We start from the raw sequence: 17,115 nt of genomic DNA, 5'->3' as shown, positions 1-17,115 counted from the left end.
AAGGAGAGGCTGTGTACCAATTATGCTTTTGTTTATTCTATCCAATATAGTACAGGGCTATTCTTTTATTTTATTGCCAATATTTTTTTTTATTTTATTGTTAATAAATTATTTTACCTTTTCTATTCTGCTGTTGAGAATGCATTAACTGAATTTCAAAATTGAGGTTGTTGCAATTTGCAATAGATCTGTAGTCACATCACTCGCTCTCTTTCTCCCCTATGGTTTACCAATGTGCACAAATATACAAAAGCATGTTAATTCATATGCACAATTGCATCATTTTTTAAACTTTGGTTTACTCAACATGGGTACGTATAATTATATTGCCCAAATCCTAGTACAAACAAGAATGCAAATAGGATGGAATCAGGTCATGGCCTTGTGATAATTTCCTGAAATTAATACTAAATAAAAGGAAGGAGAATGCTAATCAAAATTCAGGGTACAGCAGTGAAAACAAAGATTTTTATTTTTTGTTTTCAGCATTTCTGAATCTGCAGATGTGATACCATCTCCCTTTATCCATGTGTATGTGCATATGTGTGTAACTTTATCCATGTGCGTATGTGTGTAACTAGAAACAGATCAATTCAAACGCTATCCCACTTAATATCCAGTGCCAAACCTGAAAGGCAATTCAGAAACTGAAGGTTCTTGTTTACATTGTGTAATACAGAAAATAGTATTATTCTGTACAATTTTCTGTGCTACCCAATTCAGCTATAAAGTTTTGATATGTTAGCAAAATTAGGTGGCTTTATAACTATCCAACTGATGAACTGATGATGTTACCTAGTCAGGTAACATCATATATAACAGAATAACAGATTTGGAAAGGACCTTGGAGGTCTTTTAGTCCAATTCCCTGCTCAAGCAGGAGACCCTATAGTGTTTCAGACAAACTGTTAGGCTTTGTTCAGACAAATACGTTGACTGATTTTGATGCTAGGTATCTTTCATTCTTTTCATCCTCTACAGTCTCCTATATTTTGAGGTGTTTCTTATTCCCTCTTTCCACACTTCAATTATTTAGAACAAATCTTCACAACTTGTAGCCCTTACATGAAAGAAGGTGAAAAGAATCACCCTCTTCACTGTAGTTGAACACTCTATATATCTTGTACACAGATTTCTTTTTTTAATTTTTAGTCATCAGTAATCAAGTAAAGGGTGAAATTATCCTTATGTTAACTGAAGATGAAATTTGGGTAATCCATAACTTATGACCACAACTGGGGTTGGGGCTTCCATCACTAATCTATTTGAATCATGTGACTAAGAGAATCCAAGTTCCCTCATTTACTTTGCTTGTCAAAAGACCCCTGGAAAGATCACAAATGGTGATCATATGACCACAAGGCAGTCATAAATACATACCAATTGTTAACTGACTGAATTTTGATCAATTGGCCATGGGGGCATTGTTTTGATCATAAGTTCAAGAACCTGATAATAAGTCACTTCTTTTAGTGCCATTGTAGCTTTAAACAGTTTTTAAACCAATGGTCATAAATTGAGGGTTACTTACTGTATATGAAGAATAGCAAGAAAAGTTAAGTCCGGAACTGTGTTTAAAATGGTAACAAAAGAATAATAAACTTAATACTTCAGCAAACACTCTGGGAATAAGTCAGAATTTCAAAGAATTTGGCACATTTATCAGGATGATGATATAGACACTTTATATAATCTATGGGAATTCTGTATATTTGTCAAGAAAAGTGTAACTTTGAAAAAGAAGACAGAACAGTCAGATATTCCAACATATCTTCTTATTCCAGACAATACTTCAAATAGTATCAGTTCTGATAAAATGTCAGTGTATACGTACACAGAGATGGAGTGGCTCATGAGATACCTCATGTGTTGGACTTCTACATATATGTTCTGTATACATATACAAGGTTCCTTATGTTGTGCTCACAAATTATGTGACCAGCCTGCAGCATGATCATTATCTTCATCAACACGGATAAAACTTTTTAAAGTTTAAAAGCTAAGATATTCCTGTACCACTGCCACTATGAATCCTATATGGTTCCCAGAGCCAGAATGCTATATTAGTTGTTATTTTTAACCTGTAACTAAATGTTGTTTGTTAATTTTGCTATTATACTGTTGTTTTTGGCTGCTGCTTTTGTACCCCACTTAGAGTTGCCTAGACCATAGCAGGTTATATATTCACAAATAAATAAGAATGGTAGTTCTTTCTCAAATTCTCCATTTTGAGCAATTTTAGGAAAGCAAAATCAACAAGAAAAAATAGTCATAATGAAAAATATATATCTAGCATTCATTATTTACACTATTTTAGAACTGTATCTGCTTTAAAAAAAAAATCTATATTCAGAGGTGAAAATGCATTCCTCATTCCCACAATATTTGTTCTTTCACTTTTTCCTTGCCCTCACCTCCATTTCTATTATTCTTATGCATGAAGCAAAGGAAGTCAGAAAGAAATTTGTTCTTGAGAAAACAGCCACTTTCAAGAGAATCTATAATTGGCCAATTGCAACCAAATTGCACTCCAGACTTTGGGAAGAAAATAGATACTGAATGACTGAATTTATGCAACTCTTTTCTAAGACTGTATTTTCTAAAATTCAGCATTGGTGACTGCGAGAATGTTGTATAGTTAGTCCTGGAGAAATTATTTCACAGCATTTGGTAAAGTGTGAACATCTGAATTTTCCATGTCAGTCTGCACATATAATAGCAGGTGAAAAAGTTGCATATGAAAATTACTACATGATTAGAGTGTGCCTGAAAGTGCATGCAGGAGCAGAGTACTTGCAAAGAATCTCATCAAGTGGGTTGTATTTAGTAGCCTTACCCCCATGTGTATAGATTCAGATTGAAAATCTTCAGGGATCTAATCTGTAAGTTTTTCATACAATCATGATCCTAAACATGGATGGATCTCACTGCATGAGCTCTGTACACAAATACATCTAGAGCAGGGATGTGAAACACGTGGCCTGTGGGCCCGATGCATCACATGCTGGCCACGCCCTCACCCAGTTTAGCGAAGGGGAAAAAAGTACCAATACATCACATGACACTGCTGTGAAGATGTGAGTTTGACACTCCTAGGATATATATACTCCAACCTTAGTTAGGCTAAGGTAAAGATAAAGGTTCCCTTTGCACATATGTGCTATTCGTTTCTGGCTCTAAGGGGCGGTGCTCATCTCCATTAAAAAGCCAAAAAGCCAGTGCTGTTCAAAAAGTCTCTGTGGTCATATGACTGGCATGACTAAACACCAAAGGTGCACAGAACACTCTTACCTTCCCACCAAAGTGGTCCCTATTTTTCTACTTGCATTTTTACATGCTTTTGAACTGCTAGGTTAGCAGAAGCTGAGACAAAGTAACAGGAACTCACTCCGTTACATGGTGCTAGGGATTTGAACATCAAGCTGCCAACCTTTCTGATCAACAAGCTCAGCGTCTTAGCAACTGAGCCACCACATCCCTACATTAGTAAGTTAGGTTTAATAAGTTAGTTAATTAATTAAATTAATTAGTTAGGCTAATCCAGTGTTTTAATTTAGTCAGAAGGATAATAGTATGGTTGGTTTGGTGAAGTAGCATGGATATTGTGGTGTTATTTATGGTTGTTTTTAAAATAATAATTATGTGTATGTGCATATGTGTGTGTGAGAGAGAGAGAGAGAGGAAGGAGGGAGGGAGAGAGAGAGAGAGATGGATATGTAAATGATAGATGATAGATGATAGATGATAGATGGATAGATAGATAGATAGATAGATAGATAGATAGATAGATAGATAGATAGATAGATAGATAGTAGGTAGATGATTGGATGGATGGATGGATGGATGGATGATAGGAACAGCAGCTATGTGGTAAATTGGGATGTGATTCAGCAGTATCACCTTGGAAATTATACAAAATTAGTGCACATTCAGGAACATTGTGTTTTAAAAATATGCCAGGTCTATCCTGCAACTAAAGAAAGAGGGATTTACAAAGAAATAAGCATTTATTGGGATATTTATATAAGAAAAAGGGTATATTGGGCAAAAAATAAAATAAAATTGCATTAGACAGTGGATTTTTAAAGTTTTTAATCATTTACAGTGGCTTTGCATATTGCTTGAGATGTGCAAAGATACCTAGTCTCTCTCAAGTCTGGATCAACTCTTGAAAAATAGAACAGTGTATCTTACATTGTTTCTGGGATAGTGCATTTGACTGAATTTCACAGCACAAATAATGGGAAAACTCATTCAGTTTATAAACAGATGGTTACAATTGGCTGTAAATTAGATTTTTCTCTCATTAAGATGGGATAAAATTTGCAGAAAATTTAGCAAATTATAAGTGGAGGAAGAATGCCACATTGCACTGAAAATTATGTTTTACGTGTGCCTAATTTAGATAGGTAAACAGGCAGATGATAGTTAAACAAAAAACCTGCTCAAAATCCTATTTTGAGATGTTTCTATAGCTATTTTCAAACAAATAGATGGAGGAAGAGGCAGCACAAAAGGACAAAGGACAAAAGGAAGAGATTGTAGCAAGGAATAAATGTATAGATAAGGTCTACTCTGAGGAAAAGATATAAGAAAATAGACAATGCAATTGTTAAGTCAATCAAGCAGTGGTGGGATTCAGCCAATTTGCATGAGTTCAGATGAAAATTATTATTAAAGTATTTATTATTATTAAATTACCTCCCTATCAAAATGGATCCTGGGTGTTGTACTGCGCTCAATGGAGAAATGGGCAATGGAGCATGTGGGAAGGAGAAGGCTGCTTTCACACTTTCTTCTCCCTGCTCCTCCTCCTTCCCTCATGCCGGCCACTTCATTTCCCATTGCTCCATTGCAATGTAGCACCCAGGATCCACTTTGATATTTGGGGGAGGGGAATTTAACAACCGGTTCTCCCAGGGTCAGGTTGCTCGTCGTGGGAGGCTCATCCCACATGTGTGGCGGAGCTGGAGGATGGGGATGGGTCATGACTTCTGACCCTGGGCAAACCAGTTGTTAAATTATTTGAACCCCACCATTGCAGTCAAGTAAATAAATCAACCAAATGTTGACATATTTGCTTATTTACTCACATTTAAAAGACTGTCTATTGCTACCAGTCTTGTAAAACACATTTTTGGTTGCCTTACAACAAAGCACAATAATATTAAAAAATCAATCGTAATAAAGTAGTAAACAATTGTCTAAACCTAAAAGAGTGAGGTAAGCAAAGTTAAGTTATTTCAAGTTTTCTCCACTGCTGTCCCCAGGGTGCTATGATTAGAGCAGCTGATGGCAGTCTGATTGCAATGATCACTGAAATTTCCAAAGCGATCCTGTCAGATACTGAACCCAACACTCACATAAAAATGTTACTCCCAGAAAACCAGGAAGCCAGAAAGCAAAATAAAATATAAACCAGTCCATTTAACTAGTGTGATGGGGATGTTTCCTTTTCTGCCGTTTGTCAGAAATGGTTTAGGGTCTCCCGCTTGGGCGGTGTGTGTGTGTGTGGACTAGATGACCTACAAGGTCCCTTCTAACACTGATTATCTGTTATTCTCAACTGCTATAGAATGGCAGGGCAGTTTTGTGGAGGATCTTGAAGGGGACAGATTTAGAGACAAATTTCTATGTCAATTTCTATATTCAAAAATCCCAAATTGCTCCACTCTGAGTGTCTGAATTCTTGATGTTATCATCCACAGCGTACTAAATACAATAATAAATAGGCCAGATTCAGACAGATAAAAGCATTCCCTGAGAAACATTCATCCTAATCATTGAAATAGTTGAAATTCCTCAGAATATTTCAGCAGAAGCTACTTCTATTTTGTATCCATTCCTTTTGCTTCCTAGTAGATCAGTTCCAGTTCCACTACTAAACCTCACATATGACATGCTTATCCATGGTTAATCTAATTTTTAAGTTCCCACAAAATAGACTAAATTCTTGTTAAGTACATTGTACACTGTCTCAACATTTGTAATCCAGCCTTGACCTCACATACTAAATACTATTTATTGCAATGTTAAATTAGAAAAAAAAATGCAATAGCTTATCCCTTTAAATGATTGTTTTTTCTATAGTAGCTTGCTGTTATCATACAACATTACAATATTTCACAAGTGGATCTTTTGGTATTATCCCCCCCCCCTTTTTTTTTTAACCATTATTTGCATGACACAGCCAGAGCAAACTGATTCGATATTGCTTGGAACCATTTTTTTTTCTTTTCAAAATAGGCCTGATGCCAGCATGGACATCAGTTTAATTTTCCTCCCAATAAGTCCCTTGACAGAAAACAGAGGATTTTTTTTTTCATCCTATCCATGTCATAAAGACTCTTGATGTAGATTGAAGGAGGGGTAGCCCCATGCATTTTAATTCATTAGAAAACACAATGTGCAGCTATTAGATTTCTATCTATTATCTGATATATGAAGATTAGATAGATAGATAGATAGATAGATAGATAGATAGATAGATAGATAGATAGATAGATAGATATAGATATAGATATAGATATAGATATAGATATAGATATAGATATAGATAATATATATGAAGATGATATATATGCAAGAAATCTGTTAAATTTCCAAGTTTTCCCAATCCAAATCAGAATTTTTGAGCCAAGGATATCTTTCTGGAAATAATCCTGCCAGAAAATTTCTGAGGGGAAACGACTTAGAAGAAGTAAATGTGACATAGAAAATACCATCACAAAAGTCCTTCAACACTATGGAAGATGGCTGTAATGATCTACAGATTCAGAGATCACCCGCTTAAGTATCCCACATATGACTTTTTCCTTTTTACTTCATGATTTATGTGATTCCCAAAGTGTGCCATTCTATCCAACCTGGGAGAAACATTGGACAATACAAATCTGTACTGAAAGTAGTGCAAGATTGGAAGATGTGGAGTGACCTGGTCCATAGAATTGCCCAGAAAGGGACACCACTGAATGGATAACATTGTCATATCATCAATCTGAACTGGATAAAGTCTCTAATTAAAAACAAATATGGAATGAGCTTTCATATCGCGATATATAACAATTGTATTTCTGTATATCATAATTTTCTTTGAAAAATATATTGGAAGAGAAGGAATTGGTGGAATAACATTTCATGGATGGGAAGCAAGAGTATCTATGTTCAGTATAATAAATGAGGAGAAACTGTGCCCTATTTCCCCAATACACATCTAATCTCCAAGCCATTAAGTGTTGTCAAATAAACAGAAAAGAAGAACAGTATCCATTTTTGCATATCACACTAAGCCAGCATATTTAATTGTGCTTTGTTGGACAAATTATAGGGGTCTGTTTTAAGCCACAATTGGAAAGATCACAAGTGGCATGAAACCAAAAACAGATGACATAAGTGCTGTGTGTGAGCTCAGGCAATATAATGGAACAATGAATCCATCATAGAATGGATATTTTTTTAAAAAAAAAATCAAAGCTGGAACTTGGAATATTAATTAGAGGCCAGTGGATGTTGATATCATTTAAAAATCTTAAGATCCAAATATTATAGAACTCTTAAGCATTATAAGTGTATGATTAATTATTTTAAGCAGAAAGATTACCCTTTTAAAACTAAATTAAATGGTTAAATGGTTAAAACTAACACTTATCAGTATTGTTTCAATCTAAATAAATTAATATGCATATTGAAAATATGGTTGAGTCATTTCTATCAGGACTATTGAATATATTGATAATTTTACATAGATATTGTAATCAGTAGGCAATTGCTACACATGTGCACAACTCAGCAATGCAAAAGCTATAAATTTAGTTTTGGAAATGGATAAACTTGTATTTCCATTATTAACCCACATCTGAGTTTCATCCTTTCCTGTGACATTGAAATTTTCCCTATATAATATTACATAAATATGAATCCAGACAAAGGGGAAAATGCAAGCAATTACCAACATTTTCTTCAATACCAGCATGGAGAATCTTTCTCAAAGAATTATGTTTTAAACTGCAGCACTGCCACAAAAGCCAATTCTTACATGGATTGCAATGAAAAATAGATTACCTTTAATTACTCAGTGAAAGTTTATAGTATTAGTAATTATGGAGGTACTCTTTAATCTATGAATAATATAGGCAGATCAAACATCTAGATTCTGCTGCTATCTGACTGATTATTTAATCTAAATAATCAAGCAGATAGAATGAGCTCATATTCAGATATTTCATGCAGTTTATTGTTTCACATTCTTCACATGAACTGTTTTAGATTAAAAAAAATCATTGGATAGCAAATCTATCTGATAAATATTTAATAGGAATTTGCAATCTAGTACTATGTATTTGCTTAATCTAGTTCATTTTAGCACAAAATCTTTAGCTGAAGAAATTAGTAAACATTATTTATTTCAATGGATTTCAATTAGGAGCAGAAAATCTGTGGGTTCTGAATGTTTCAAAACAACTAATCCAGTGATGAGCAATGCTGAATATTGCATTTTGGTGACATTGGGAAGACTACAAGTTCCCTGTTTCTGGTCTGGGGAATAATGCATTTAATAAAGTAATATATGTTTCAGTCACAAATCAGATGCATAGCAATGGTTCCCAATCATTCATATTTTAAGTTCCATCAATCACTTTCAAAGAACCTGGGTTTCATTAAATTAAGCGTGTGCCCTGTTTCCCAGTTTAGGCAGGTGAATGGCTTCCCATCTAAACTACTATTGAGTAAATACCACAAAGGAATTTTTTCAATCGCAAATAAACACAATGCTGTATGATGTTTCTTGCACTTGATGTAATTCTATTTGTTCTCCTTGTAATCAAGGAACAAGCAAAATTGGAGAAGTATATTGGAATTGAGTTTTTCCCCACTAAATTATTTCAGCCTTACATGTGATACAACACACCCTCAAAAACACAATCAATACACTTTGTATATACACTGCTCAAAAAAATAAAGGGAATACAAAAATAAGACATCCTAGATCTGAATGAACGAAATATTCTTATTAAATACTTTGTTCATTACATAGTTGAATGTGCTGACAACAAAATCACACAAAAATTATCAATGGAAATCAAATTTAGCAACCCATGGAGGTCTGGATTTGGAGTTACACTCAAAATTAAAGTGGAAAAAAACACTACAGGCTGATCCAACTTTGATGTAATGTCCTTAAAACAAGTCAAAATGAGACTCAGTACTGTGTGTGGCCTCCACATGCCTGTATGACCTCCCTACAATGCCTGGGCATGCTCCTGATGAGGTGGCTCCTGAGGGATCTCCTCCCATACCTAGACTAAAGCATCCCACAACTCCTGGACAGTCTGTGGTGCAACATGGCATTGGTGGATGGAGCGAGACATGATATCCCAGATGTGTTCAATTGGATTCAGGTCTGGGGAACGGGCGGGCCAGTCCATAGCATCAATGCCTTCATCTTGCAGGAACTGCTGACACACTCCAGCCACATGAGGTCTAGAATTGTTGTGCATTAGGAGGAACCCTGGGCCAACCGCACCAGCATATGGTCTCACAAGGGGTCTGAGGATCTCATATCAGTATCTAATGGCAATCAGGCTACCACTGGCGAGCACATGGAGGGCTGTGCGGCCCCCTAAAGAAATGATACCCCACACCATTACTGACCCACTGCCAAACCGGTCATGCTGGGGATGTTGCAGGCAGCAAAACATTCTCCACATTCTCCACAGTGTCACATCTGTCACATGTGCTCAGTGTGAACCTGCTTTCATCTGTGAAGATCACAGGGCACCAGTGGCAAATTTACCAAACAATTTTGGTACACCAATACACCAACACCAATCTTGGTGTTCTCTGGAAAATGCCAAACATCCTGCATGGTGTTGGGCTGTAAGCCCAACCGCCACCTGTGGATGTCGGGCCCTCATACCACCCTCATGGAGTCTGTTTCTGACTGTTTGAGCAGCCACATGCACATTTGTGGCCCGCTGGAGGTCATTTTGCCGGGCTCCGGCAGTGCTCCTCCTGTCCCTCCTTGCACAAAGGCAGAGGTAACGGTCCTGATGCTGGGTTGTTGCCCTCCTACGGCCTTCTCCATGTCTCCTGATGTATTGGCCTGACTCCTGGTAGCTCCTCCATGCTCTGGACACTACGCTGACAGACAGAGCAAACCTTTTTGCCACAGCTTGCATTGATGTGCCATCCTGGATGAGCTGTACTACCTGAACCACTTGTGTGGGCTGTAGACTCTGTCTCATGCTACCACTAGAGTGAAAGCACTGCCAGCATTCAAAAGTGACCAAACCATCAGCCAGAAAGCATAGGAACTGAGAAGTGGTCTGTGGTCACCACCTGCAGAGCCACTCCTTTATTGGGGATGTCTTGCTACCTGCCTATGCTTTCTACCTCTTGTCTATTCCATTTGCACAACAGCATGTGAAATTGATTGTCAATCAGTGTTGCTACCTAAGTGGACAGTTTGATTTCACAGAAGTGTGATTGACTTGGAGTTACATTGTGCTGTTTAAGTGTTCCCTTTATTTTTTTGAGCAGTGTATTTCCCCATTACTATAATATTTTAGTGAACAATGTCAATGTTGGATTATTTTCTGTGAATGTTCCCTTTTTATTTCAACTGTTGTCATTATTATTGTTCCAATATGATAGGTACACAATGGTTACAATGAATACTTTAATCTAAATGTATCATATTGTTTTCTCAAGCTAGTAAAGTAATAATAAACAACCATAGCAAAAACCTTTTACTTAATTAACTTATTTTCATGTATTATTATTTGTTAATCAAATATTTAAAACAATTGAACTAACAAAAGATTAGCTTTCCTGTACCTTGGGATGTTCCAGAATGATGAGAAATCATTTCTTTCACAAACATTAAATAGCTGACATATTCTATTGTAGAGAAATAGACTGCATAGTTTTATATTAGGGGCTTTCAAACTATGTCCCCAAATATTCTGGGTTTGCTTGGAAATTTGTCAGGGTTTTATCAGTGAGATTCTTCACAACACAGATAAACCTAGATTATACTATGCATCAGCAAAAGAGCCAAAATGTGCTACATAATCTTGTTTGAGCATTTCAATTAAATGTAGGGGAAGTTCTTTAGCATACTCCTTAAAGGGCAAAAGACTGCCAACACATAAACATTTAAAAATCATTGATTTATTTGAAATTGTTGAAGTAGTGAGAGAGTACCTTCATAAACCTCTATGCAGTCCTTGAATATAAATCGAATGGTTATTTCAGTTCTATTTCAGAGATAATAACATTTGATCTCTCTATCAGAAAACAAAAAGATTTCCTTCTTAAGACAGCCCATCCGATTTAAAGAGTATGAAGCTATCTGAAAAAATATACAAGAAACTATCTGACACAGAGTTTGTATGTAAGAAATTATCAGCTTCAGAAGTACTCCTGACTTGAAGAAATAAAGATTCAATATTGTCTTTCCAAAATATAAGATTTCTAACAGTGGGGAATCAAAAATTTGATATCATTTCACTGTTCTTTCTTTTCTTAACAGAGTATTAATGCCATTTATTCCTCTGGCTCCTAAATGCTTATATCTGAAGATTCCTACAAAAGTTGAGAACAGCTTGAAGGACCTTTGAAACAAAATGATAAAATACAGAATTGGCTTTTTTATTAAAAAAAAAATCTGAAACACACATACACACATATTCACATGTACAGACTTTGTCCTGAGGTATTTATTTATTTATAAAATATTGTAATTATAACTTACACAATATTATATTTCATGCAGGATGATTCCTCACCTACCTGACTCTCTGGAAATTTGTATAAAAGATTCCATGCCTTTTTCACCATAGCTGCCTTCAGAAGCCAAGGTGGAAACATAGTTCCATCCCAAAGCTCTCACAATGTCCACCATTGCCTGTGCTTGGAAGGAATCTGGAGGAACAACCCGTGAGAAGAAATCGTAGCGCCGGTCATCACTTAATTCTGGTGCAGTTGAAGCATAACTGATTTGGGGTATCTATAGGGAAAAAGAACAGTTAATGGGACTTATGAATTGATAAACTCAACATATGTATAACACAATTAGTTTGAGTCGCAATACAATTAGCCTTCCAGATGCTCCTGTTACTTTCTATCTTCATCAGCCCTTAAGTGCAAGTCAATGAAGCTATCTTTCAAATAATTTTCATCACAGGAATACTAATTGTTAAGTATTATTTCTATCAGCCTTGAACCCCAAACTTTCATTAACTTGTTTTTAATCAAGGATGCATTTACGTATATGCCTGGATTTAATTGCAGATAAAGCTGAAGTAAATGCAGCTGCTGAAGTACTGGGTGAATTGCCCGTAATGTTTAAACATCTGTAGTGATTTGATATTTGAACTTCCCCAGGCTACTGTATGCTACCATCATTTTGCACTGGTTATCATCCATTTCATTAATAACCATTGTTTACAATAACAATAAATCCAATTAATCAGACTCTACCATCTCCAGCATGATGCCTCCACAAACTCCAGTCATTTAGTAAGGTAGGACAACTTCAAGGAGCAATTTGAATCTTAAATAAGAAAAATGGGTTGCTTACTGAATACTTTTCTTTTGGCTCAGGTAGGAAAGTGGCACTGGGATGTACAAGCAAAATTCTAAAGTGCTCTAAGTACAATAAATGGGGCTCATTTACTTTTATCGAAAAGAGGAAGCCTTCATCCAATAATATTTTTTTCAACAATATCCCTATGCCACAAATTTCTGAAAGATTCCCTGAATATTTGAGATATAAACAAAAAAAAAAAAAACCTAGGAAATGGAGAGGGAAGATCACTGCCATACTTCTACCATTAATGTATGTTTAGTTATTTAAAACATTTATGTGATTGCTTCTCTTCTAACCAACTCTACCAATGTTAGGGATGGGATTCAAAAATCCCAGCACCTGCTTCACTGCCCGGTTGCTGGGTGGATGTGGCCATGGCCTACTGGAACTTCTGAGAGGGCCATTTTTCACCTTCCCCAGGGTCCGGAGGCCTCCATTGAGTCTCTGGGAGGGTGAAAATGGGTCCCCATGATCCAGAGGCCCTCCAGAAGCCACAAAGAGGCCTGTTTGTGGACTTCTGGAAGGCCCATTTTTCGCCCTCCCAGAGCCTCCACGCGGACCCTGCACTTACCTGCATCCAAAACAGGCTGCATGGAGACTCCTGGGAGGGAAGGGGTGGAGTGAGCAGGGCCAGTCAGTCAGTTCAACTACCGGTTCGGTGAACCAGATGTAAATTTAACATCCAGTTCACCCAAACTGGTCCAAACCTGCTGAATCCCACCCCTGCCCAGTGTATGTATGTATGTATGTATGAATATATATATGTATGTATGTATGTATGCTAATAAATCCCATTGGATTAATTGGTCCTGATTCCAAGTAACGAATCAAACTGTTTTTCAAATTTATATTTAAAAAAACCATCTAGATTAACAGAATATTTTAACTGCTTACCAGGGGCTAGATAAACTTGTTAGAAGTATACATGATTAAATTGTTACAGAATCACATTCAAAACTTTAGGTCTTTTTTTTTTTTACTCTAATTGAAAAAAAAGTGAATATAAGTACAAATAGCATTGAAGACATTGAAGGCAAAAAATTTTATCATACTTTTAATTTTTTTCTCTTGCTTTTTTCATTTTGTTCCAATACATATTGCAGCTTTGTTGTCTATTTTTTAACATCTCTATTTTCTGAAGATCTCTATTGCAGAGGTGGTATTCACAGTTTCTGACCAGTTCTGGAGAACCGGTAGCGGAAATTTTGAGTAGTTCGGAGAACTGGCAAGTACCTCCTCTGACTGGAGATTTTACAATATCCTTCCCCTGCAATGTCTACCAAGCCACACGCACAGAACCGTTAGTAAAAAAAATTGAATCCCACCACTGGACCATTGCCATTCCTAGGTACATAGTCATCAACTTAGATGCACAAAGCAAACAACATCTGCTCAAGTCAGTCTTTTTCTTAAAAAAAAAGCCTATGTTTACTATAAGTCTGGTTCATTCAATAAATTCGGTTCCTGAATAGTCGGGTCACTAGTGAATTATAATCTGCCAATTTGTTCCCAAGAGAATGTTAAATATCTGTAAATAAACAGGCATATTTGTAATAAATATAAATCTGAAAGACAGTCTTAGGGAACCTGAAATTTACATCTTCCTGGGCATTAGATTATTGAACTACTGTGGACTGTGCATGGTCAGCTCTCAAGGGCCTTTTGACACAGAAATGACACCATTGTTGTCTGTATAAACTTGCACATTTATTGAAATAACTATCCATGTTTCTGATGCTGAATTCAGATGATCTCTGTATCTCAGGCAAAACATGCATACTCATGAAGGTAACAGAGATAACCCAAAGTGATAAAAGAGGAGGAGGGGGAAGGGCGAGTGAAATAAAAGTTTTGTCAAACTTCCAAGTAGGCACAAATTAGGGTTAAACTCCCCAAAGATTTCAACAATACTATTAAAACTAAATATTTGTTTTATTTCTGAAATGGTCAACTGTCAGTGTTCCACCTAACCAACTGCATACCTATAAATTCCAAGACAATCAGTTCCTCAAAGTTCTACTTTATTAGAGATGTCATATTGGCACATCTGGAAAAGCCCGAATTGGAGAGTTCCGGGTTTTCCGTTCCCAAAAGAGAATTCAAAGATCCATCCCCTGCACCCATCAATTCATCACATGGTCCAATCAAATATTTGTCCCAACTGGAGACATTCCCCCAGCTACTTCTCTCCAGGTACAGGGCAACATGTCCTTGACTCTCTGAGAAAGAATGTTGTTATGTCTAATTTTCTATCACACTATGAAATGCCCTTTCCCAAATTCCCAGGCACTGAATGTGGCAGCCTCGAAGCTTCCAAGTAAAAAATGGCTTCCAAGGCTGACATCAATTTTGCAAACTGTTGACAACTATTGAATAGTTTGATGGTGAAACAGGACATTTCTAGTGGACATCTAACACACTCCAAGTAATGCAATGATTTATTTATTTGTTTAATTAAACTTGTTTTCTGCTCCCCTGGCAACCACAAATAATAAATAAATAAATTTGTATTTAATTGATCAATATTTAACATCCATTTTTCAAAAGCACTCATTTTAATGCAGTAGGTCTCAAAAATTTTCTGTCTCAATTATCCCCCTTTCCTTATCTTAAATAATGTAAAAACCATCACAAAAAAAGAATCCAGAATTAAGTGTCTCTGTCGTGATGGTCCCAAATTGAATCCTTGACTTATAAACAAACAATTACACATTGTTCATTACCTCTGTTATCTGTCCAAATGACCCCAATTTAACAGGCCCTGCATTAATGGTGTTTTGCATGTTTCTGAATTCCACGCGACTTAATGGAATCATGACTGCAAAGAGGCTGAATTCGTTTGGAAAATGTGTATGTTGTGATATTGTGCTGACTTAAGGATAAGTAGCAGCAGAAAAGGGGCTAACTCAGATTTGTTGCCCTTGCAAAAAAAACAAAAAAAACAATAGAAGCATCTACCCCAGGGCTGTCAAATTCACATCGTCACAATGTGTCAGGTTTTTTTTTCCCCTTTGCTAAATTGGGAAAACAATTTGCACTGGCACTGGTTGTGGCCAATGCAAGATGGATCCAGCCCACGGGCCAGGTGTTTGAATGCCCTGGTCTACCCTGTTTTCCATTTCACTAAGTTTTTCTTTCTTTGAGTGGACTTACTAAGGTCAGATTACCAGACCGGGGGTGGGGTGGGTGGGATGACTGAAACATGAAAGAACCACAAACTACAAGGTGTTTGGGGAGGAAAGATAGGTTGAGACAAAGGGGTTGTGGAGAGTCTGAAAAATAAAGAATTGAATGTAGCATACAAAACACTTATGGTCACTATCTTTGTTTCACATGCATTGCTACTGGCAAGTCCACTAAATATTGTTGCTACAATGCTTCCCTAACTTCCCTGATCTCTGGCTGAATTTGTCTGCTGTGAAGCCATATATTACTACATCTAATTTACATGGAACAAGTCATGGATATCAAGTCTAGTACAGGTAGTCCTCAAGTTACGACCATAATTGAGCCCAACATTTATGTTGCAAAGTGAAACATTTGTAAAGTGAGTTTTGCCCCATTTCTTGCCTTTCTTGCCACAGTTGTTAAGTGAATCATCGAAGATTAAGTTAGTCAGATGGTTGTTAAGTGAATCTGGATTTCCCATTGATTTTGCTTGTCAGAAAGTCGCAAAAGGGGATCACCCGGAACGTTGCAACTGTCATAAATATGAATCAATTGCCCAAATATATGAATTCTGATCACATAACCACAGGGATACTTCAATGGTCACACAAAGTGTGAAAAATGGTCTTAAGTCACTTTTTTTCAATGCTGCTGTAGTTCTGAACAGTCACTAAATGAACTGTTGTAAGTTGAGGACAACCAGTACAGATTTGCAACATATTCACCATGCTAAATTAGAGAATCTCCATTGCAACCAGTTATTGTAATCCTCATAAAGTTTGCTGGTAGGTTTAAAAAAACCACCTCCTCAGTTGATTCTGGTTAGTGGAAGAATGCCTTATTAGTGAGGTCAACCCATTCAACCCCTCCTACTTTACATAGATGAGTAAAAATAGATCAGCTTTTAATCTGGGAGTGCTGAAATGTAAATTAATTAAGATGTGATACTTTTAAACACACACACACACACACACACACACACAATTGAATATTACCTTTTCGGCATTATATCATTTCTAACTTTTCTTTTGTGTTTCCTTCTTTCCATTGAAGAACAAAATTTAGATCATGTGGGTGAAGGATAGGGACAATAGAAAAATGAAACAGACATGAACAGAGAATGAGAAGGAACATTATAAACCAAGATAAACCTGATAGGAGATTTAGCTTAACATATAATGATTTAAAGAGAAAGAGTTTGCTTCCAAATTGACATAATAACAAAATCTGGCACCACCATTTCTTACTGAAAATAAAGGAGAAGGCAGCTGCCTTTCAAAGTTATAGTTTTTACAAGAAGAGAAGACCATAGCAGTTTATTTGCTTAATGGAAAATAGGCACTATCTCCATACAA

The 17,115-nt window shown here is 36.4% G+C and overlaps 1 protein-coding gene across 2 annotated transcripts in view; it reads right to left on the bottom strand.

The window, feature by feature from the left end:
- The window catches only part of GRM7 (glutamate metabotropic receptor 7), a 529,368-nt gene that overhangs the window by 372,281 nt on the left and 139,972 nt on the right, over positions 1 to 17,115 (bottom strand). For both annotated transcript variants that reach the window (XM_087923708.1, XM_087923709.1), the window contains exon 2: positions 11,794 to 12,010. In XM_087923708.1, coding sequence (XP_087779834.1) covers positions 11,794 to 12,010 — 217 coding nt within the window. The remainder of the gene's footprint in view (positions 1 to 11,793; positions 12,011 to 17,115) is intronic.

This window comes from Pseudonaja textilis, chromosome 2 (genome assembly GCF_049901715.1).
Source record: "Pseudonaja textilis isolate UNSWEBS1 chromosome 2, rPseTex1.2, whole genome shotgun sequence".
Classification (NCBI taxonomy): Eukaryota; Metazoa; Chordata; class Lepidosauria; order Squamata; family Elapidae; genus Pseudonaja; species Pseudonaja textilis.
This window is presented reverse-complemented; position numbering and strand designations above follow the sequence as displayed.